At 38.4% G+C, this 24,723-nt stretch overlaps 3 protein-coding genes across 3 annotated transcripts in view; 2 read left to right on the top strand and 1 right to left on the bottom strand.

The window, feature by feature from the left end:
* Positions 1-497: 497 nt before the first annotated feature.
* Positions 498-14,473, top strand: LOC122053147 (adrenodoxin-like protein 1, mitochondrial). The gene is made up of 9 exons (XM_042615053.1): positions 498-824; positions 914-979; positions 2,346-2,396; positions 2,581-2,645; positions 11,283-11,350; positions 12,227-12,333; positions 13,859-13,908; positions 13,979-14,061; positions 14,130-14,473. Exons 2-9 carry the CDS (start codon positions 922-924, stop codon positions 14,242-14,244), a joined length of 597 nt encoding a protein of 198 aa, XP_042470987.1. The 5' UTR covers positions 498-824; positions 914-921; the 3' UTR covers positions 14,245-14,473.
* Positions 14,474-15,672: 1,199 nt separating this feature from the next.
* LOC122053145 (dnaJ homolog subfamily B member 6-like) lies at positions 15,673-17,923 on the bottom strand. The gene is made up of 6 exons (XM_042615051.1): positions 17,524-17,923; positions 17,229-17,322; positions 17,017-17,090; positions 16,854-16,910; positions 16,531-16,770; positions 15,673-16,064 (listed from the first exon to the last, which is right to left on the bottom strand). The coding sequence occupies exons 1-6, from the start codon at positions 17,626-17,628 to the stop codon at positions 15,927-15,929; spliced, it is 708 nt and encodes a 235-aa protein (XP_042470985.1). The 5' UTR covers positions 17,629-17,923; the 3' UTR covers positions 15,673-15,926.
* Positions 17,924-18,520: 597 nt separating this feature from the next.
* The window catches only part of LOC122053146 (DNA polymerase epsilon catalytic subunit A-like), a 48,247-nt gene continuing 42,044 nt past the window's right edge, over positions 18,521-24,723 (top strand). Inside the window, exons 1-9 of the mRNA XM_042615052.1 lie at positions 18,521-18,659; positions 19,752-19,986; positions 20,107-20,172; positions 20,288-20,347; positions 20,506-20,601; positions 22,053-22,213; positions 22,407-22,495; positions 22,599-22,816; positions 24,615-24,701. Of these exons, the coding sequence (XP_042470986.1) occupies positions 19,825-19,986; positions 20,107-20,172; positions 20,288-20,347; positions 20,506-20,601; positions 22,053-22,213; positions 22,407-22,495; positions 22,599-22,816; positions 24,615-24,701 (939 nt within the window). The 5' untranslated portion in view covers positions 18,521-18,659; positions 19,752-19,824. The remainder of the gene's footprint in view (positions 18,660-19,751; positions 19,987-20,106; positions 20,173-20,287; positions 20,348-20,505; positions 20,602-22,052; positions 22,214-22,406; positions 22,496-22,598; positions 22,817-24,614; positions 24,702-24,723) is intronic.

Here is a 24,723-nt window from a genome sequence, read left to right as displayed (position 1 = left end):
AAATATGTTATTCATTGTTTATTTTTGTTTCTTCAAATGTATTAAAATGTTATTAAAAAATTGACTAATGTTATTAATATGTTCTGCATGTCGATAAAAAAAAGATAAGAGAGAGAAATACAGTGGAGAAAAGAAAAATCGTAGAAAAAGTCAAATTGTCATGAGGGTAAAATAGAAAATGTACTTAAAAAAATATATTCTTTGGTAAATATTAAAATAACATATACCTTTTGATAAATTTAAATCTCTACACGTGTCATTTGATAAATTGCCGTCCAACTTATAATGCAATTTTAGCTCAACTTGTAATATTGGAATAACAGAAATTTAAAATAAAATATATCCGAGAAGAAAACATCCGGTCCAAGTGCGGTTGGGCTATGTCACATCGGCCTATTTGACGGCCCGGGCGAAGGCCCCCGGCGGCCTGGGCCGAGGCTTACCAAGGGTTATCTCAAATGTAGTGGACCGGCTTGTAATTTTACGCAATATTTCAGGATTTGGCAACCGCGCAACGTCTAGAGCCTTCCGTCCCTGGTTCGTTAGCAGACGCCGCCGTCCTTCCCTTACCCGCCGAAGCACAAAGAGGGCGACCCGCTGCTTCAGTCCTCTCTCTTCCGGATTACTCGCCCATCCGTCTTCCCTCCGCTCCCCGGTGGTCGCCCCGATCGCCTGCGACCGCGGCCACCAGATCCGAATCCCTCACGCCCTTCTGCACCTTGAGGTGTTCAGACAAGGAGAACAGATCAGATCGAATCCGCTGACACCGGTGGACCCGATCATACACTCGAACGTAACACTGAACAACTGTTGCGGAAGAGCAGGTTTGTATTGAAGATTTGATGGCTTCGATTGTGATTATTCTTCTTTACTCCCATTTTGTTAGGAGTTATTGATGGCCTATGACTTTCAGGTCATATCATGGTCGTATCTAGGCTCGCTCTGTTGGGTGTCAGGCTGTTGAAGGAGCCGAGACTTGGTAATGTTAAGGCTTCTTTTTTTATTCAGGGAGCTCTACTTCATGTTGCCGACGTTACTGTTTTTATGGCTAAATCTATTTACTGTCAATTAACTGGAGCTTGCTGATTTCCTGTAAGAGAGATATTGCTGTTTTCAGATAACGGAGCAGGATTTGTTGCTTCTGAAGTTCAAGTTGGCCACCTATGGGCCATGTCTTTCCACAGAGTTATATGCATATGAAATTTGTTTGAGTAGATTGAACTATTCAATGTCAGTGTCATATTTTAAATATATGCACATGGGAATGTATAGATTGAGATATGGACTGAGGTAGCCTTGGTATGAACCTTAGCAGATCATTTGGCCAAACACTATATGAGGCAGTATGTTATCAGCTATATAGAATTATAGATTATGCACTTAGCAATATGCTAAGTTGCGAAGTTTTCTACACAATTAGGTCATAAGATACACATATAGTAGCTTTCAAACAACTTTTTGTATATATTTATTTATGTATTTTACTCAGAATACAACAATAAGCGATTATCACTTAATTTGAATTGGTTATTGGACTAAGAATACGACATAAATTTTCACAACCTGCATAAAACCATGCTATATGTTGTTATATAGGTGAGGTTGAATGCAGAACACTAAACTGTGTACAAGCTGTTTTCGTTGACCTTAGAAGTTTGAAATTCAATGTATCTTTGTTGATCCGTAAACATTAGTTATATGTGACACCCCTAATTTTCTCCCACATGATGACGTGAATAAAGAAGCTTAGATGAGCCAGCTACTGGTAACTTAGGCTTAGACATCTTAACAAGTTAATGGGTCAATTAACTTATCCTAATCTCACTTCTAAGCGGGTTATGATAGCATCAAAATGGACCTAATCCTAAGCATGATGAGGTGTTGGAAAGGATTGTCTGTGGACTGTACAACCACTATTGATTCTCATTTGCTACTGGTTGAGGATGATTGTGGGCTATGAGATTGACTTTGGGTTTTGATGGAGACAACAGAAACCTTAAGCAAGGGAGATTACCTGCCTCATTTTATTTCTACACTGTAAGTTATGGGCTAATCAAGTTCTATGAGCTTAGGTGAGGTAAGTTACTATTAGTTTTGGCTTAAGAATTTTGGGCTAGCTATTGGGCCTGATATTTCTGATAATTATACATGTCAATATTTGCCTATCCATTTTATTTTTCTCTTTTTAATTATTCTTAGTGTTTGTTTATTTTGATTACATCTGCAAAAGCATTGTACTTTAAAAAATATTGTCTATCCTCCACTAGTTCCATTCTATTATAGGCAATATCTTCTCTTTCAACATTTTCCTTAAGCTTATACGTCTTTCTTATCCACTTTTGCAGCACACAAGGCAAATGGTGTGGGCACACTATGGATCGGCCACAAACTTATAGGTAAGTAATTGACAAGGATAATCAGTTTGTTACTTGTTAGTTATGTTGCCTATGCTTTCCATCTTTTTGTGAAGGATTATTTTTCAGAATGATGTCTTGATGTTAGTGCTTGCTAAATGTTGAAAATGATTCTGATGCCAGAGTGTCTCTTGTTTCTCATGATCAAAGTGTCTTCTTTTTGCAGATCAGTTTCATATGTCACGGAACATCTTTACAGATGGGCCTTTCAGCCATTATGGACATGCATTAGTAAGTTCTATTGTTCAATAGAAGTCCACTGAGTGTATGCTATTGTCATTTTTCTTGAAATTGTTAATTTTGTTTGGTCAATTATTGGTCTAGATGGGATTCCCGCAGTGCTTTGGTGGAAGGCTGTTTAGGCCCCTGGTCTTAGGTTTCCATTGGGTAGTTGATGACGATTTATGTGTATCAAAATACCCATACGTGGCTGGTATATAATTCTTGTTTATCCACATACGTGAATGGCTGATAATTTGATACTAAATTTCTTAGCCTATGCTATTATATACGGTTACATGATGCTATTGGTCACATCAAACTGTGTTATCTTTCGGATCCAACAAACCAGTGATACCTGTGAGCTTTTATTTGTCTTGTCTGGGTGTTCCTTTGACTTTGGAATTAGAATATTAAATACTTGTCTTTGATCGACTATCCTTGTGTACTATTTGTAGACTGTACTAGTGAAATTTTGGGCTTTATTATGTTGGTGCAACATCCCTCAAGTCAAGGTTGACCTGGTTGACCAAGCTGAGTCTTGGTTTGAGTTTAGATGTTTGATAATAAGATATTGATTGAAGAAGAGTCAAGTAGGTCAAGGGAGTGACCGGATACTTGACTGGGAAGTCCTAGTGAGTGAAGCTAGGCAGATGGAAAGTCCTAGTGAGTGAAGCTAGGCAGATGGAAAGTCCTAGTGAGTGAAGCTAGGCAGATGGAAAACCCTAGTGAGTGAAACTAGGTGGAAGTCCTAGTGAGTGAAGCTAGGCAGATGGAAAGTCCTAGTGAGTGAAGCTAGGCAGATGGAAAGTCCTAGTGAGTGAAGCTAGGCAGATGGAAAGTCCTAGTGAGTGAAGCTAGGCAGATGGAAAACCCTAGTGAGTGAAACTAGGTGGAAGTCCTAGTGAGTGAAGCTAGGCAGATGGAAAGTCCTAGTGAGTGAAGCTAGGCAGATGGAAAATCCTAGTGAGTGAAGCTAGGCAGATGGAAAACCCTAGTGAGTGAAACTAGGTGGAAGTCCTAGTGAGTGAAGCTAGGCAGATGGAAAGTCCTAGTGAGTGAAGCTAGGCAGATGGAAAACCCTAGTGAGTGAAACTAGGTGAAAGTCCTGGTGAGTGAAGCCAGGCAAGGGAAAATTCAGATGGATCAAGGATGATCGGACATCTGGTGTTGGGAAGTCCAAGTAGGTCAAAGGATTGACTGGATACTTGGCATGAGGAAATCCAAGTAGGTCAAAGGATTGACTGGATACTTGGCATGAGGAAATCCAGATGGGTCAAGGTTGACCAGACATCTGGTGGAAGTCCAAGTAGGTCAAGGGAGTGACCGGATACTTGGCACGACTAGAAAAGTCCAAGTGGGTCAAAGGGATTGATCAGACACTTGGTGGGAAGTCCTAGCAGGTCAAAGGAGTGACCAGATGCTAGGCATGATGTACCAACAGGTCAAGAATGACCGGATGTTGGTTTGGAAGTCTTGGAACTTGGTTTTGGGCAAAAACCAAGTGCTGGATCGATCCAGAAGCTGGATCGATCGGTGGCGAACAGAAAGCCTCTGGATCGATCCGTGGATCGATCCAGATGTCCCAATCGATCAGTGGATCGATTGGGACGCGGCTGCTTCGCGCGATAAGCGCTGGATCGATCCATGGATCCATCCAGGCGTTTTTCCCAGAGCACAGAGGCGCTCTGGATCGATCCGTGAATCGATCCAAAGCCTCCCCGATCGATTGGGAACATTCGAATCGATCGGGATCCGACCGTTGGCGTCGATAAAGGCTGCAGGCGTACGATTCCTTCGGGATCTCTTCACCGATTCACTCCAGATCTCTCGCCAACTTCTCCACAGCGCTCTCAAAGATCAGATCGCCAGTTCTTGAAGGATCTTGGAAGCTTTCCAAGTCAAGAGGCGGATCAAAGGCAAGAAGAGAAGCTAGGGTTAGGGGTTTCTGTTATTTTCCGCTGCATATCCTTGAAGAAACAAGCAACGCCGAGCAACGAGCGAGCAACGAGCTATTCACCCCCCCTCTAGCTACTTTTGGTCCTAACAAGTGGTATCAGAGCGAGGCCGCTCTTCACCGGAATCATCGCCGGAAGGGTCAAGCATATCAATAAAAGCTAGAGGGTGAAGAAGTTGGAGCAAATTCTTCAAGTTCATGACTTTATCAAGCTCAACTTCAAGATGCAATTCCAAGATGGGCTTGGATTTGACACAAGGGTGGCTTCACCATACACTTCTACGAGTTTCGATTCTTGGAAATCAAGAATCGAAAATTTTCTTATGATGGAGATAGAGTAATGGTTTGCTCTAATGGAAGGCTTCAAGGCTCCAAGAAATTCAAAGGGCAAAGTTCTAAAGAAAAGCAAATGGAGCCCGGAGCAAGTCCAAAGGTGCGAGGCAAATGACAAAGTGACCAAGCTTTTGGTCAATTTATTGCCAAGCACCATCCTTTGCAAAATTGGAGAGTTTGAAGATGCAAAGGAGCTATGGAGCAAATTGGCCAAGCTTCATGAAGAGATCCCCTCCACTGTACAAGATCATGAAGAATCCAGAGAGGGTGACTCTTTGGAGCAAGACCAAGAGGAGGACTCCGAGGTTGAGAGATGCTCAACCTCCGAAGAAGAGGAAATCCAAGAAGCTTCATCCTCAAGGGAATGCAATCAAAGGGAACAAGGAGGAGCATAGTCCTTGTTTCATGTTCAAGATGATGAAGCCTCCACCTCTAGGATTGAGGGGGAGCAATCCTTGGTGACGCCGGATCAAGAAGAAGGAGAAGCTTCTACATCCGGGTCAAGTGAAGAAGAAGAAGATGGTGCCACCTCCGAAATTTAAGAAATAGCAAATGGAGGAGCAAGTGCCATCCCTACACAAGAAGGTATAAATGTTTCAATTAAAAATAAAAATCATATAATATGTTTTGAGTGTAGGGAAAGTGGGCACTACAAGAGCAAGTGTCCCAACTTGGCCAAGAAGAAGGGTCAAGTGACGCAAAAGGGCAAGGAGAAGCCCGAGGAGACCATTCCCGGAACAAAGAAGAGCAAGGAGCATATCATATGCTTCTCTTGCTATCAAAAGGGGCATTACCGGAGTCAATGCCTCAAGGGGAAGAAGATGGTCAAGGCTCAAGGAGGCATTAGTCAAGGGGAAGCCTCAAGGTAAAGAAGAAGGTAACATTTATCGAGCCTACTCCTTTACATTATGGTAAAAGCATGATAGTTCTAATTTTTATCATTTTAATGCGATTTACCATAAGAATAGGAAGCATGAGGGCTTTAAGGAAAAGCATGTGGCCCTACATGCCAAAACTACTACACCTAAGGCTAGGAATGTAGGTAAAAGTCTAGGCAAGAACTCTAAGGATTGTAGCTACAAGCCTAGAAACAAAAATGCTCATGGACTTAATGGAAAACCAAAAACTAAGGACTTAGTGATGGAAAATCAAGTCTTGAGGTCAAGACTTGATAAAATGGAAAAGACCCTAAGAAGGATGGAAAATATCTTATTAGGCCAAAATGAGCATAGCCTAGGTCTAGGAGCACAAAGGTCATCCAATGGTCATAGAGGTTTGGAATACAAACCCAAAGCTAAAAAGGATGTGCCTAGTTATCATAGGGTTCCATATGGCTATGGAACAAACCCTAAGTCTAGAGGTCAAGTCCAAGATACAAGGGAAGATATCCCTAGAAGTATCTTTGCAACCAAAGTGACTAAGACTTCTAAGAAGTCTAAGAAAGTCACTAACAAGGTCACAAGAGAGGCTATCCCTAGAGTTGACCTAGAAAATGTGACCAAGGCTTCTAAGAAGCTCAACAAGGTTACTAGGAAGGTATCTAGGGAAGTTATCCCTAGTGAGTACCTAAAGCATCCAAGGAGCACCAATAGGTGTTGGGTTCCTAGGAGCATCTTCTCTATCCCATAAATGGGTTAGAGAGTGTCAACTCCGATTAGAAGGGTAGTTAACCCAACTTTGAGGAAATTGACACTCAAGGAGCATTTTCAAGGTTTTTGTTAACCTTTGAAAATGAAATGGAATTATTATTTACTCCTTGAAAGAGTAAAATGTGCCTAATGGTGGAAAATTGATTTTATCTTAAAAAGGCATAAATTGGGAAAACCTAGAGAAATACCAAGTTGGGATTTTGGTATTCTCTTATAAATTTTAAGGCACTCCGGGCCTTGATTTATGTGATTACTCTTGAGGAAAAATGGAATATGCCAACATTTGAGGATAAGCTTAATTTCAATTGGCATAAATTAATCAAGAGAATTAGAAATGCCCATTTAGGTTTTGGCACTCTCTTGAAGCACTTTGGGCAATCTAGGATTTAAGTTTTAGGATTAGCTAAGATTAACGATACTTAGATAGGTAATCTAGGTATATTTTATTTATGCTAAACCTTGCCATGATTGTTTGCTCATAATATGCCATGACATCATATTTTATCTTATTTGTATTTTGCATTCATGACTTATCATGAAAAATACAAAAATACCATGTCATGCCATACATACATCATGTAGTTATAGGAATCTTTCTTTTGAAAGCTATTTTATTTTGATGTATGCCATAACATTATCATGCATTATGTTTATTTCCTTAAAAATTAAGGACATATGGCATTAGTTAAACAAGTGGCATTTGTTTACAACAAGTGGAATAAACAAGTGACATTTGTTTAACAAGTAAATCAACAAGTAACATCCTTTGTGGATGTCTACCTCTCAAAATGCCTAGATAGATATGCATGATCCCTAGAATAGGGCAAAACCAAAATCTTACATCTCACAAAGACCTATAAGATGACTTGTATGTGTTTCAGTGCACATTAGATACAAGTGAGATGTTAGGATGATGAACAAAACTCAAGATGTTGATTTAGTGCATTCTTTTGAGTTTTAAGTTCATCAAAACACATAGTTATGTGTTTTCCCATCATTGGGAAAGCTAATGTACAAGTCATGTGCATTATGCCCAAGGAACATGATGGGATATTGGTTTTGAAAATGTTTTTAAAATGTTTTTGGAAAACTTTGGTGAAGGCTATCTTTTGATAGTAATCAACATTAAATAGTTAGACACAAACTTGAAGAAAACGCTAAAGTTTTTGCAAGTTTTCAAGTTTGTGTCAATCTTTGAAAATATAAAGTATTTTCATAGAAAGCTATTTTTCCATGATTAAGTATGCCCTAAATAATGTCTACACGAAATTTCATGATTTTTGGATTTTTGTAGAATTTTCTAGGGGTTTCTGAAGTTGGCTGAATTTAAAATTCAGCAACTATAAGAGGCTCCGATCGATCCATGGATCGATTGGAGTGCCTGAATCGATCCGTGGATCGATTCAGAAGGCAACTCTTGCGAGCAGAAGCTCGCTGGATCGATCAGCCGATCGATCCACACATCCTGAATCGATCAGTGGATCGATTCAAATAGGTTGAATCGATTGGAACCCAACTCCAATCGATCCAGGACGCTGATTTTGGCTGGGAATGTCTGATTTTAGCACTCTAAACCTATTTTAGTCTAGGTAACCATTCCAAACCCCTAAAAATACATTTGTATACATAAAACGGGTGTTTTCGTGTGGAAAACAAGGATGGATTGGTTAAGGAAGACTTCATTGAAGTTTAGGTTGAGGTTTGTTTCAAATTTTGAACATTTGAACCTCAAAACTTCTAAATCTGGGTTTCCTAAAGGTTTAGGGATTCCAAGTCATTGTTGGTGACAGAAGTTACCACCATGTCTTTAGGGGGAGGGACTCTTTAAAGGCATGAAAATTATTTTTCATGAACCTTGGAAGGTGGTTAACCTTCTTTAAAGAAAATGCTCATGGACGAGCTTTTGAACTTGAAATGGGGAGTGGATATCCTCATTATTTCAAGTGGGAACTCAAGATGTTAGAAAATGCTCAAGGTTGGGTATTTGTCTACATTGAGGAAGAAGTTAAGGATAAATGAAGGGTATGGGACCTTCATTATCATGTTGGTTCAACGAGTGAAGTTGTAACCAATGATGAGCAACTCTTTAGGGGGAGAGTTTTCAACAAATGGATTTGTTGAAGTGTGCCCAAAGAGGGGGCATAGGTTGATGTGTGCTAATAGGGGGAGAATGAAAGGACGTGTGAAAGGGAGTAAGTTAGGCTTTCATTATCTAAGAGGGAGTTTTCCCTCTTAGGGGGAGAATGAAAAGCTTAACTTATGCTTTCATTACCTAGTGGCATGAAGAATGAGGCTATGGGATTAGCCTAACTTACATGTGGTATTGTAAGTGTTATTGTGGTATTGTCAAACATCAAAAAGGGGGAGATTGTTGGTGCAACATCCCTCAGGTCAAGGTTGACCTGGTTGACCAAGCTGAGTCTTGGTTTGAGTTTAGATGTTTGACAATAAGATATTGATTGAAGAAGAGTCAAGTAGGTCAAGGGAGTGACCGGATACTTGACTGGGAAGTCCTAGTGAGTGAAGCTAGGCAGATGGAAAGTCCTAGTGAGTGAAGCTAGGCAGATGGGAAGTCCTAGTGAATGAAGCTAGGCAGATGGAAAGTCCTAGTGAGTGAAGCTAGGCAGATGGAAAGTCCTAGTGAATGAAGCTAGGCAGATGGAAAGTCCTAGTGAGTGAAGCTAGGCAGATGGAAAACCCTAGTGAGTGAAACTAGGTGGAAGTCCAAGGTTGACTGGATGATAGGAAAGTCCCAGTGGAGGTTAGGCAGATGGAAAGTCCTGGTGAGTGAAGCCAGGTGAAAGTCCCAGTGAGTGAAGCTAGGCGGATGGAAAACCTAGTGAGTGAAGCTAGGCAGTGGGAAAATCCTAGTGAGTGAAGCTAGGTGAAAGTCCTAGTGAGTGAAGCTAGGCAGATGGAAAAACCCTAGTGAGTGAAGCTAGGTGAAAGTCCTGGTGAGTGAAACTAGGCAGATGGAAAGACTTGGTGAGTGAAGCTAGGCACGAGGAAATCCAGATGGGTCAAGGGTGATCGGATACTGGTGTTGGGAAATCCAAGTAGGTCAAAGGATTGATCGGATACTTGGCACGAGGAAATCCAGATGGGTCAAGGTTGACCGACATCTGGTGGAAGTCCAAGTAGGTCAAGGGAGTGACCGGATACTTGCACGACTAGAAAAGTCCAAGTGGGTCAAAGAGATTGACCGGACACTTGGTGGGAAGTCCCAGCAGGTCAAAGGAGTGATCGGATGCTAGGCATGATGTACCAACAGTCAAGAATGACCGGATGTTGGTTCGAGAGTCTTGGAACTTGGTTTGGGCAAAACCAAGTCTTTGGATCGATCGGATCGATCCAGATCGGATCGATCGGTGGATCGATCCGAGCTTTCCAGAAAGCCTCTGGATCGATCCGTGGATCGATCCAGATGTCCCAATCGATCAGTGGATCGATTGGGACACGGCTGCTTCGCTCGATAAGCGCTGGATCGATCCATGGATCGATCCAGGCGTTTTTCCCAGAGCACAGAGGCGCTCTGGATCGATCCGTGAATCGATCCAAAGCCTCCCCGATCGATTGGGAACATTCGAATCGATCGGGATCCGACCGTTGGCGTCGATAAAGGCTGCAGGCGCACGATTCCTTCGAGATCTCTTCACCGATTCACTCCAGATCTCTCGCCAACTTCTCCACAGCGCTCTCAAAGATCAGATCGCCAGTTCTTGAAGGATCTTGGAAGCTTTCCAAGTCAAGAGGCGGATCAAAGGCAAGAAAAGAAGCTAGGGTTAGGGGTTTCTGTTATTTTCCGCTGCATATCCTTGAAGAAACAAGCAACGCCGAGCAACGAGCGAGCAACGAGCTATTCACCCCCCCTCTAGCTACTTTTGGTCCTAACATATTATGCTTCTTTTTTTATTGGATTATTTGAATCTTCCTTTTCACTTTAAATTTGGCATCATCAACTCTTGCATCTGAATTGTTTGCAGAATTCATATGCATTCTTATTTGAGATCTAGCTTACTTTGGATTTGTTCCTATCCTAGATCAAATTATTAATATTTCATAATCTGCAGTCTCCACATCCCCCCTCTCCCCCTCAGTTTTTATAAAGTTGTTGGGTTCTTGCTTTTACTCCAGACACCTATCTTCTGTTTTACTCCTAAAATGAGGGCAAATATGTTAAAATAGTAAACACATGTCCAAAGATGATTAATTATTTTGTAGTTGGATAAGTTAAAACTAAAACTTTATTACTTATGAGATATCCTTAAATAGTGTATGATGGCAGCAATCGCAAGTGCAAAACTTAAAGTGAGGGGCAGTTTCATTAAAGCAAACAAATTTAGCTACATAAATCCCTTTTTGAGGAATATATATATTTTTTCTTTTTCATGGAAGGATGTGGAAAAAACAGTGACGTATGTTGTATAAGCATAAAACAAACTATATATTGACTGGAATTTCTCATTTAATGGTCTCAATATTTGTTGGACTACTTTATCATCTTGTATACGCTATATGATGCTTCTACATTATCATCTCGTATACACTATATGATGCTTCTGTAGTTTTGGTAACTTGTGTTCTGTGCCTCTTGGGCTCTTTCTTTTTTCCAGATGTAGTTTCTTGATTAACAGCACTCTCCCAGTTGTTTCAAGTTCTCTTATGCTAGTTGTTTTTAAAATTGTTGATTGTTTTCATGTCAATTTCCAGAGTAAGCTTTGCTTTTCCAGTGCAGCAAGTGGTTCAGTTGCTGAAGGAGACAATGAAATGGAAGAAAAGTAAGTCCTTGAAGATTTGGTGGTTTTTTTTTAACTCCTTGAACTTTGCAAATGGTTATGTTTGATAATTGTTTTCTCATTTTCTCTGTGAAAGTCAGCTATTCAGAATCAGACCCTTTATGATATTTAAAATTCATGTTTTTCTTGTTGAGTTCTTGGAACTAATGTCAAGACCAAATGTTCAGTTTTTTTTTTAACCTGTAATTTTTATCAATTTTCTTTTTAGCAAGTCTTAAACTATTGATCCAATGCCAATGATTCTTCCTTAGGACTCGCGATGGTTTGGATATATGCCCTCCTACGGCATAACATTTTAAGTGCAGAAATGATTATTCTGTTGAATAATTCTATTTCTTTTTTTTCCTGCCCAAAATAGTCTTCAAGTTAAAGTAATTCAATATGATACAGCTTTCTAGGGTAACATAATATAAGTTTCTGTTGTAATATCTGATTTCCTTGAACATCTTTTAAAAGCTCTGAAATTTTAGATAAATATTTTCTTGCTACCATCAATTGATCTTCTGTTTTTTCTGCTCTCTTTCTGTTATATTGTGATTATTATCAGTTATTCTGTCAAATGTCTAGGTTTTTGATTCCTGTTATATTATGCTTGGTGTCAATATTTTAAGCATTCTGCTTTTTTATATACACAGTAATTATTAGTATTGGAATTTAGCAAATAAATTTTTGTTGGTCTTATCTTCATTGAGATTCGCTCTCTTTGTATTCTGTTTTTAATCCCTTAATCTACTTAAAAGTTTGATGACACATTTCTCTAGTTTTTGATATCAATCGTTCATCTCAGGTGATATTTTATGATTATTGACCGGGCCATAAAAGTCATCTTATTCTTCATTACTATTTTCAACCATACAGGATAACTGTAACTTTTGTTGACAAGGATGGGGATGAGAAGGTTATTAAGGTTCCTGTTGGAATGTCGATGCTAGAAGCTGCTCATGAGAATGATATTGAACTTGAAGGTTTGTACTTACTAATATAAAAAAGAATAAAATTGGGTGATTTTTTTTCTCAGTTTTTTCCTGATAACTATCCTAATAGTTTTTTCCGCTGCTGATATGTGGCAGTCTTTTCTCCATGTTACATGGGTATCGAACATCGCATCACTTCTTTGGTTATATTTGCATAGTATACATCCATATTTTTCTATCATTTTTGTCATTACAATAATTTTTACCATTGTTTTTTTTTGTTCATGTTCACAATGAAATGTATTTTTATAATTATCTAGATATTTTACTAATTCTTTTTTAGGATTAGGTTCTAAATATATCATGAACTTTAAAGCTTGATTCAAATATGACCAAGCTTTACTTTGTTTCCATTGTATATCCCAACTTTTTGGATATACAATTTTTTCTCGAGTAAAGGTGATATATACGCTAATTATATAACTATGATGAATTATACCACTGGACTTTGGAAAAGAGTGATTGATAGGAGAATAAAAGATGAGACCATCATTGGTGAAAATCAATTTGATGTTGTGTTTGTAAGATCAACCATTGATGTATTTTTAACTAGACAATTAATGGAAAAATATAGAGAAATATTTTTATTGATTTAAATAAAAAATTTATGATAGACTCTCTAGATGACTATTGTGGAGGATTTTGCGAAAGAAAGGAATATCTGGTAATTGTATCAATGTGATAAAAATTATGCATCATAGTTTTGTTGCAAGTGTTAAAGTTATTGGGGTTTTGACAAATGATGCACAATTTGGCGCTTCATCAACTTGACACTTCACTGATTTCCAGGTTAATATAAAGAAAAGTGAGGAATAAGTAAGTTAGATGACAAAGTGCAAGAAGTTTTGAATTTATCAAATGAGAAGATAAGGGGTTTCACACGAAGCTCCTGCCAATTGGCAGTCTTGGGGAAGGGTGTATGATTAAAATTGAGAGAGGCTTTCAATGTCATGTGATGGTGAGGTACACTTTTATCTAGATGAAAACTTACTAAGAAATTGTCAGAAAATTAGTCATACTTGATGGATCAAAATGAAATGACATGTAGCATATGATGTTGAGATGGATGTGCAACGTTTTTAGGAGGATTATAATGCCATTCATGCCAGTTATGCGTAACTTCTGTAACTAAGAGATGATAGATTAGTTTGTTTAAAGCATGTTAAGAGATTATTAATAAATTTCATTGGTAAACAATTTTGAGTGGAATATGAGTGTCAAAGAAGAAGATTATTCCTAGAATGATTGAAAGAGATCTAAAGCTAAAAAGAGATCTAAATGATGTGTTTCAGTAACAATGTAACCTTGCATGGATCTTAATAGCCAGATAAATTCCGTATGCAGCCATGGGACACACAAACACAGATCACATATAAATCTGCTTGACATGTGGGAGGCTACATAATTCACTTTCCCTCTTCATCCAATATGAAATTTTTTAGTATCATGAGATCTGATCCTTTTCTTTATTTAATGTCATTACAAACTAATGCTATGTTCTCTAATCTGATTTTAGGAGCATGTGAAGCCTCTCTTGCATGTTCAACTTGTCATGTAATCGTCATGGTACGTATGAGATCATCTTGTTCAATATATCTAATAGGATCCTCCAACTCCACTGACTTCCTTGTTTCAGGATGTTAACTACTACAACAAATTGGAAGATCCAACAGATGAAGAAAATGATATGTTAGATCTTGCTTTTGGACTAACTGAGACGTGAGTATATATTCCTCGGTCAAAATTCCTGTGATAAAACCAATACTAAATGCTGACACCCTCTGCAGGTCACGCCTTGGTTGTCAAATAGTTGCAAAGCCTGAGCTCGATGGGATTCGTCTAGCACTACCAGCGGCTACCCGAAACTTTGCCGTTGATGGATATGTGCCAAAACCACACTAAACATGTACGCTTTCGAGCTAACTGGAATCTTGATCAGTTTTGTAGTTACACCGTGGGAAGAGTCAATTTCAAAAATCAACTTATATAGTATGTATTAAGTACTTTACATGTGATTTAGCATTTATTATATTCGTCTTTATTTTCTCAGTTTGTTTACTTTGAGGCCTAAAAGCTTGTAAGAAACCTCATTTACTCTGTTGAAGTCACATCTTTTTTGTGTCCTTGGCTACATGATCGTCTCAAAGGTCAGCCTAGCACACCTCTTTTCTAGCTGAGGAACAAAGGTCACCATCTTTCTCTATTATTAATGCTCTGTTTACATGTGATTGCTACTGATCTACTTTTAAATAGTTTAAAGTCTTACCAAGAGAGGATAAAGAAGAGTCTAGCTTTAACAATTTTTAATCTAAATGACAAAAAAAAAACCTTCATAAAGTTTTTGTTCTTTCTAATTGTTCTTACTGCTCTTTATTTTAACACAATGTACACAAATCTAGACACACGAGGTCTAATCAATTACCGAAGGGTCAATGCCAATACACCCTCAGGTGGTCGGCTGTTGGAAACGTTTTTATGTGTGTAAAAAAGAGCAGGTTGTGTGAAAGTTGAACAACTTGCATGCATGTGGGCACCAAGAGGGTCCTTTTAGAATCCTCCATCTCCTCTGTCCTCATCTATCACTGGAAAGAGACAGCCACCAAATTGGCCACTTGAGCCGAATTATTACATTGTCAGACCAAATGGCAATTCATTGTCCACCAAATACTGATAAAAATAATCATTGCCGTAAAAATTTGTCGACACAGCTACATTAGCCAACTGTAGCTGCATAAGGTCTGCACGAGAGAGTAAAGTAATGCTGGCCAATCAAACATAGATCATTTTGACACTGATTTTACGCCTCCAACCAAACACCCAATCAGGTACAGTCCACTTGCGCATATGATTGGGGCATTGAACCAGTAAACAATTTGTTTTCAGTAAATTGGAAATGTGATTTTTTTTATAGCATTTTGCATTTTGTGGCCACTGTGGGATCTTCATCTTCCTGTGAATCACTGCACATTATGTAATATCTATCTTGTGGCCCTGTATAAGCATGTACGGATCTATCTTTCAGTCAGAATGCTGTTGGTTTGTGCCTTTTTGTTTCTTATTTCAATTATTGTCCAAGTGGTAAATACGCATCTAAAATTGTTAGACATAAGTGCACTTGCGAGATCTGACCAAGAGGAATGTGATTCACCTGGTAAATTATATTCGCTGTATTGCAAGTGTAGATATTGACTTGCTTGAATCGAGTCAAGCTGTACAGCCATCAAGACATTAATGCAAGAAGCTTGTTGATAGTTATCCAGATTTGTGAGGTCCAACTATTTTCATGGGAAATTTATAGTGCTCAAAAGACAAGGAGAGATGGACGCAGTATGAAACACAAACAGAAATAGAAACAGAAACAAGGTATATTTACATTAAGGCAGGCATAACAACTACCAGTAGGTTAGTCTTGCTTGTTGGCATATAACGGTACACTCCCAATTCAATCCAAGGAAAAGAGAAATCATCTGAAAGTTTATTTTAGTCGACGGATTCAAGGTAACTACTAGTTCACTGCTATACTAAGAAATATAGAGAAGAGGGGAAAATTCACCCAAGAATAAGAAATGGGGAAACTGAAGAAACTAGAATTTCCAAACAGAGACATCAGCATCATAGGTTGAGACATCATGTTTAGATGAAACCTTTTGCTTTCTTCCACTCCTTCTCTTGCTATTATTAATGCCGCCTCTTCCTTTTGATGACTGCCCTACATCATTCAACTGCCGGAACAAAAGCATTCAATGAATCAGGTACATATTCATCGGCACAAGAAAATTGCTTCAAGAAAAGATCAGAGTATGAACACGGACCTATAGTGATAGAGAATTTTAGGTAGAACTAACTTATCCGTCTTAAAAACCATAATTCGTTGGTCTATTGTTCTCATTTGGGTCCTAGATATTTTCCTACTAATCCAGATTCTCTATCAAATCTTGACAAGTAATGTTATCATCCAGCTTGAAAGTAACTGGGAAGTGGGAACCATGACTTCAGCAAGCTCAATTGGCATTTACTTTAGATTCATATGACCTATCTACGACCACCAAATTTGTCAGGTCAGCTGGATTATCAGACAAGGTGACCAGATAGTTCATAGATGAGGGATTAACTGTCATCTGATCTAACATAATATGATATAAGGAAGAAAATAATTGAATCCATGAACATGGGGATGCAGTGACTCACCCCAGCACAGAATCCCGAGGAACTAAATTCCAATCCATCCAAATTTGCCTTTCCAGAATTCACGGAAGAGTTGCACCGCTTGTATCCACGATTTGCAAACTGCATCCCTGATCGTGATGTCGAATTATCTCGGGCATTAGTTGAATGAGTCCATGGACCACATAACCCAGGATCCAGATCGTCCTGGAACATCTCCACAAACATCTTCTGCAGCTCCTCTAGGCTGTCGTCGCTGCTCGTCTGGTAAAAATTTAGCAGACACAATTAAGCAGCCTAAATTACACGAGTTTAGACTAAGAAACCGGGAGAAAAAATTGTCTTACAACAGGTTTTGTTTGGCTCATCATCTGGACTATCTCCCCCAAAAAATCCCCCATCCCCTGCACAGTAAATATTATTAATTGCACGAGAATAATGTGTTTGGAAAATTAGTTGATTGTACATTAACAATCTAAACAAACAACACTGTTACAATTAGGAACGTACATATTCGTCATTGTCATCTTCCTTGTCGTAGACGCCGACGTCGTAGAGGAATCTCTTGTTTGAGTCTGAGAGAACTGATCACGCAAACTTCTTTACGAGAGTAGAATTAAGCAAAATTGCAAGTGGAATAGAAAATTTTATTCATTTTATGGTATTTAGTAATTGTTGCAGCAGCAGCTGAGGTGGGATGGAGAGAATGGACAGAAACCAACCAGAGTAGGCATTCTGGATTTCCTGAAACTTCTCTTTCGCTTCCTCCTTGCTCTGAGTGCTCCCGGACGCCGAGCACTTATCTGGATGCCATTTCTGTCGCCCATTCGATTCAAAAATTAACAATCATCGAAGAGAGAGATCCAGATCTCAGAATCCGGAGAAGACTCAACTTTTACATGTCAAGAAAGTAGAACAAGCAAAGTCTTGGGGAAAAAATAATGTACATGCGAGGAAACCAAGGCAAAAACCAAAAAAATAGGATGAGAAAACAAAGATTTGAACTCGAAAACGCACCATGGCGAGCTTCCTGTACGCATTCCTGACCTCGGCTTCGGAACACTCCTTCCTCAGCCCCAAAACCTCGTAGAAATCTCCACTCTTCACGTCTCCTCCGGACATCGCAGACACCCTTATTCCCCCAGAATACTATAAAAGTCGTCGCCTCGGCCGCCTGGAACCCAGGAGAGATCAAAGCCCTCCTATAAACTCGAATCGACACCTCGCAAGCAACAGAGTCAGAGAGGGATGCCGCGTCTAGGAGGAGATAGGACGCGTCAAGCAAATGCAATATAGGAACCTTGAAGAAAAACTCAGCGCCTAATCTCCTCCGCCACCGCCACCTCCACCGCCGCGGCCGTCGCCCTCCCTGCCGAATTTTCCAAATTCTGTCACCGCTCTGCGTCACGAATTTGTATAACTATTTGCTTCGCCATCACCTCCCGGGAGGGCACCAAGATCCGACCGTAGATTTGCGGGCGGGCGGGCGGAGGAAGTAGATTAACGGCGACGATCGAAAGAACAGAGATATTTTTGCGGACATCATCCGGAAAGTTCTCTTGGTCCAACCGGCGGGTCCAACGTGTGCTCAACGCGCGGTGAGGAACGGTTCGTGGGATGCATGCAGGAGCAGTTGCGAGTCCAATCATGAATGCCATTGGAGCCCAGCAGTCGGAGGTATCGGTCAAATCAGGATCACTGGGTTTCGTCTGGCAACTGACAAGTATGACCCGGGTTGTAAATCTCGATAGAACACGTAGGATGAGATGTCCGCACAGGAGAATTTCTACGTACCCATCATCATCACGCTTTCAGATTGCGCATAAATGGACGGTGAGGAAGAAGCTTGGACGTCTTGTGCTGCTGTGTTCATGCGCAATGGGCCAGGAGCGTCTCTGCCCGGTTCACCCTGAGACCCATGGGCCGCTCTGAGAAATGGACCAAATGATTTTTTTTTTCTTTTTTCCTTTTTTCTTTTTTGTAAAATGGAATCTGCCGAACTTTCCCGCGTAAATCATACATTGAAGCCCTAAGCTGACGCTCCCCCACGTTCGCATCCCCCACCTTCGGACGCCCTAAGCTAAGCTTCGTCGCATTCGTCTCCGTTCCATCGTCGGCGATCGGCGGAGAAGGCGACTCCTATTTCGACGAAGGTATGCACCCTGCTCCAACCCATCTTCGCTGCCCCTTTCTGCGCTCTCCCTGCTTGTGGCCGTTCGTCGGGGTCGTTAGGATTCTCGATCGCGGTCACTTGTTAACCGAAGCGCCTTCCCACGCCGGTGCCCTAGCATCATTTAGCATACAATTGGGTCGCGCGTCGGCCCCTGCTTCTACGCTGCCTACAGCTACCATTTCCGGCAGAACCATCCCTCCGCCTGTCTCTTCCTCTTTTCCCTTTCCATGTGTGCCAAACGGCAGCCTCCCTCAACACTTCTCTTCCTCTTCCGTATGAGCAGTAGCCCTCATTGCGTCATACTATATTTGGGTTAGCAAAAGCTGCAGCAGCAACTCTCTATTCTTCCCCGTTCTGGCAACATACCATTTTCTTCTCTTTCTGCATGTGCAACAGTGATGTTTCTATGTAGTTGTCTTTATAACGCATTGTTTCTGGGATCCTCTTAATCTCTAGCAACTTCCAGGTGATCGGGGAATTTAGACAATCTTATTATGTGTTGTGAGGTTGAGTGCGTTGTGTCATTGTCAATTTTTTTTTTTTAATATTTTAAAGGTTTGGGGCTATAGTTGTTGAGGTACAAGTTTGATCGAATAAACCTAAAAGATGTATGGTTTGTAAAAGGCCGGGTTATGCGAGCAACATTAAACCTGTTTCAAGAAGCAGTGTTTGGTTCTACTAGTTATTTGAGCTGGTGATTGTGTTTGTCTCTATATACTTAGCCTGACAGGGAATCTTAATGCTATCTTGTTAACTCTCTGCATTATTTTGCCCATATTTTCTCAGTTGAACTTTATGACACGTTCATTTCCTTAGGTTTGCACATGGTGGACATAGGGCATAACATAACATTGGATGATATCTGTAGAATGTAACGGCTATTGCAGATGAGGTCTTTGGACTGATAGGCAATCTTTGGACATAATTGACCATGCCATTTATTATTGTATTCCATTTTTTACTAATTTAATTGACTTTTTTGATGCATAGTTAGCATGTTTAAAACAAAGTGTATACAAATCAACCAAGTTAGTGATTTCTATCAGCAATGACATATCTTTTCTTGTTTCAGTTAGAAACTACCCAAATCCCACAATTTAGGTTAAAATTACTGCTGCTTCAACAAAATTTAGTTTATAACCACTATGAATGCCCGTGGTCGGTGGAGAGGAAGGTCCAGTGTTGCTAGAAATTCAGCAAAGCAAAATCTCCATCTGAACCATGAGGAACTGCTTGAGCGCAAGTTGGGGTTTGATCTCTATACTGAAGGTGATAAGAAGCTTGGTTGGTTACTCACATTTTCACCAGTAAGAATAATTCCTTCATCTTTGTTTAGCTATGTTGATTATTAACCACTATCTCAGTCATATCAAATTAGTTCTTTTCTTTCTCGATTAATTTGTTACTCAACTTTAGCCTTCTTACAGTCATCATGGGAGGATCAAGAAACTAACAAGATGTACAGCTGCGTGGATCTTTACTTTGTTTCTCAAGTTAGTTCCATCTAAATTACTCCTGCTAACGATCTTGTTAGGCTGAAATTCTTTTAGGTTATTGTTTTTGCCTGTCATGGATGTTGCAATGCTTTTCTTTTTCCCTTTTCTGCAGGATGGATCTACCTTTAAAGTGAAACATAAATTTCCACCTTATTTCTATGCTGCCACCAAGGTGGGTGTATTACTTGTGCAGTCTTATTTCAAAATGGAGTTCTTGAATTGTTATCTTTATGGATTATAAGACAATTGGTTACTTGAATCCATTCTACTTTTTGTATAATTTCTTTTAAAGATAAAAGAACACACTTTTATTCGGTTGCAACTTTGCAGCATAAGATGGAGTTTGAAATTGAGGCATATCTTAAGCGAAGATATGAAGGAGAAATTGCTGATATTGTCATAGTGGAGAAAGAGGATTTGGATTTAGTAAGCTAACAGTTTTCACATGTTTGGCAGTTTGTCTCTTCTTTTTTTCCATTTGTGATAATGACCCTTCTGGAAGAAGCGATAATTTATGGTTTTGAAATGTCCACTATTGGTTGCTTTAATTTCTTTATTAGACGCGTTCATGTTTCTATTTTTGCTATTGTTTCTTTAGATGTTTTACCTCAAAAAAATATCATTTCTTCCTATTCTCTCTATGTATGTTGTCACTTGTGCATTGTTTTTATTAACAAGCTGGGTTACAAATCATGCTGGACCTATTTAGCTAAACATGATAGGATTGATTGTTTTCCCTATTTCTCGATACAAGGAAAAGTAACTTGGATGAGGTCTTTCATGTTGTACTTTTATATTGGCAATAATAAATATCTGACCCAGCTGTGATCGAGGGAGGAGTGAGGGACTGTGAGACGGAGAAAAGTATATCAGGAGATGGGAGTTACCAATGGCTTCTGTTGGGGTCACACTTGTGCATGTGAGCAGGGGTTGAGGCAAGATTACGATGACACATAGCAAAGGGAGAAGAAGCTTTCGAGTGGAATGTAGGAAAGAGAAGGGAGAATGATATCGATAATGCTAGCATCCCAAAACTCCACTAAGTCTAACCAAACCTGATTGAAGTCATCTATCCCAACCAAAACTTAATTCAGCCCTTAATTGATCAAAATTTATCTAAATTGAGCCTAATTTAGACTCACTCCTAACCACAATGCCCACCTGATGGATTCATTAAAGCTGAATTTGGGCTTTAATTATGCTAATTACCATCAATAATTGTTTGGTTCAATTTTAACAATATTAATCTATCTCAAACTTAAACCCTAACTTATAATTGTCCTCCAATCACGAACAATTCATCTCAAATAAATTTAATGCAATCTCAAAAATTAATCATCACACCATAATTACCCTCAATTGTTGTTAATTCTAAATTTCTAATAATTTAACCTTACTCAAATTTAGGGTTTTAATATATCCTGTTTTTATTGCATATATTGATGAATTAATGAAGTCCATTTATCATTTGAGTCAAACTCATAGGGGCTTGGTATGACCAAATTACGAGTGGTGCTACATGCTCAAACCACTGGGCTTGGTACAAATACCCCTATGAGGGTAATGTTAATCCACATTCAAAGTCTAAAAGGAACAAATTAACTCTAACACCTAACAAGACTATGATGGCATGAAAAAGGTTTATGAATTAAGTCCTCACTTATTGCTTTAGCTTGTATGGAGGTAACCTTACTAATCTTGATTATGAAAAAACTGACAGACAATAGAAGGATATAATCTTGTCAATGAATCTGTTAAATTTTTATTTTTTCTTTCACTTATCTTCTTAATGCTTGAGTGTCAAATTATGTCAATTATTATATTTATTATCTGATTAGGTGTATCTTGCTCTAATAAAATGACACTTTTTTATCCAGAAAAACCATCTTTCTGGTTTGCGCAGGTCGTATTTGAAGCTTAGCTTTGACACTGTCCAACAACTGATGCGTGTAAAGAATGATCTTATGCATGTGGCTGAAAGGAATAAGTCAAAATTAGAGGCTTCAGAAGCATTTGAAACCATATTTATTGGTGAAAGGTAGAACTTAATAACGTTGATATGCCATTTATATAAAACTGAAGTTCTCATTTTGTGTCCATCTGCTTCGTTCTCCTTTTGCATAAGTTTGTCATTTTTTTTAATTGAAAAAATTGACTTACTACATTGTTTTTTGGCACCTGCATCTTTATCTGCTCTACTTAAAATTTGTTGATTTTATCATCACTTTCAGTAAGGAAAGATCACAAGATCTGTTGGACTGCATTATTGACCTTCGTGAATATGACGTTCCATATCATGTACGTTATGCTATTGACAATGGTAGGTTGTGTTTCTATGCTAATTCTTTTCTCTTTTTGTAATCAATTGTTCAATCTCTTTCTTATTGTAGATATATAATGCCAAATGGTGGCTACTTTTGCAGATGTTAGATGTGGTCAATGGTATGATATATCTGTGTCAAGTGATGGTATTTTACTCGAGAAAAGGGCTGATCTTCTTCAACGTGCAGAAGTTCATGTATGTGCATTTGATATTGAAACTACAAAACTGCCTTTGAAATTTCCTGACGCTGAGCATGATCTCATAATGATGATATCCTACATGATAGACGGACAAGGTTTCTTGATAATCAACCGAGAGGTAACAACCACATTTTACATTTATTGTAGTTAAGAAAATAGAAATATAGATGTGAACTTTTTTGTATTATTATTATTATTATTATTATTATTTTTAAAAAGTGATTATCCATTCAAACATAATACAGCAGTAGATTTTTGTATTTGTTTTCTGTCAATGTTAAGATTTCAAAAATATAACCGTGCTTAAGTCAGCCCTACTACCAGTCAAACATGAAATAATCATGTCAATGAAATGTCGTGTCTCTTCTATCAACTTCTTGAACAGATATTGAATTTGAGCCATTACTTATGTGTTTCTATTCTTCCAATTTTTCACAAATTACCATGAGCAGACATCATATTCTTCTGTACAAACTACAAAGTGCATGCTTTTCCTTAAAAAACCTTCATTTGTCAAACTAGTGACTAAGAATTCACAAACATGATTAAGCAGTTGAAATAACCCATGTCCTGAAGTGCTACATCTTACTATTTTATTAAAAATCTCCCCCCTTTACTAACTAACTTTGGTGAAGCCTAAAATGCATTTACATTAATATCCTTTTTTCTATTTACACTAAAAATAATTCTAAGGTTTATTAGTAATTCCACAAACGAAACAATCAGTGATCTAGAGTTCAAGACTCAGCTACAGCATATTATTATGAATTTTTCTCATCATTAATTTTCTCTGGTTGTTTTATATAAAAAAAATATAGTTTTCTTTAGTCCCATATCTTAGAATTGACAACACTATGATCAAAAAAATTTCTATAAATATTTTAGGCCGACGATGTTAAAAAATATACTTTTCTTAGTTTTTTTTACTAAGACAAGTATAATATTAAATTAAAATAATTTTTTTTGCATAGGGAAGCCCGTTACAGTAGTTTGTGGGAATCTTACCCAAATAATTAATTCTTAGTTTATAAGGGTGATATTAGAAAATCTAAATAATTTGGATTTTTAAAGACCCAAATAATTTATATATTATTATATTACACACGCATTGCGTGTGCACGATTACACTAGTATTGATAATTTATGCCTCCAAGTAAACTATTTAATTACTGAGATGATCCAAATTTTGTAAGCACTACATTGAGATTTTTATTCTTAAACATTACAATTTCGTCAAAGAGATTCCCTAAGAGTGGCTTTTTCTTTGATATTCTTTCATGCTTGCAATCTGCTATTAACTAGAGTTTCATATATTGCAACTAACTTGCCGTATAAATTTATAGCTGTTGGTGGTCTTTGTTGAAAATTTCAACCTAAAATTGAGGTTTATATGAATTTTTAAATCCAAGACTTTCACTCCTCATTCTCACTTGCCTCCTTTTTTTGTTACTGGATGATTCATTAGTTTGGTTGCTATGTTTTTTGGGTCATGTAGCCACACATTTGCCTGGCCTGGCTGGCTACTCGTCTTTCATGCTTGTCACATATGGATTTCAGCAGAAATACTGTTTGTATTGCATATTTGGTTTGTATTTGATATGTTAGAAATCAGAAAGTTTGTATTTTATAAAGATTGATTGATTGATGAATTAAGTCTCCAAAAGAATTACAAATTAATTTGAGAACTTCATCTATTTCTGTCAAAATTCATTGTGATCTAGTTAGTTACTTAGCACTTATATGCTCACACTTGAACTGGAGAGTGCATGTGTAACACCAGATATAAGTTACATAATGCAGCATGATAGTCTGAACATCAATAACTAATGTTCTTCTTTGTGAATATTCAATATCTCTTTTTGTTAGGTATAAATAATATTTTTTTTCCTTGTGCATACTGTGGCTCACCCTGATAGTGTGTTGGTGAGGATATTGAAGATCTGGAGTATACTCCAAAACCAGAATTTGAAGGCTGCTTCAAAGTTAAAAATGTGAAAAACGAGGTATCTAAGTGTAAGTTCTTTG

The sequence above is a fragment of the Zingiber officinale genome, chromosome 3A (assembly GCF_018446385.1).
Source record: "Zingiber officinale cultivar Zhangliang chromosome 3A, Zo_v1.1, whole genome shotgun sequence".
NCBI lineage: Eukaryota > Viridiplantae > Streptophyta > Magnoliopsida > Zingiberales > Zingiberaceae > Zingiber > Zingiber officinale.
This window is presented reverse-complemented; position numbering and strand designations above follow the sequence as displayed.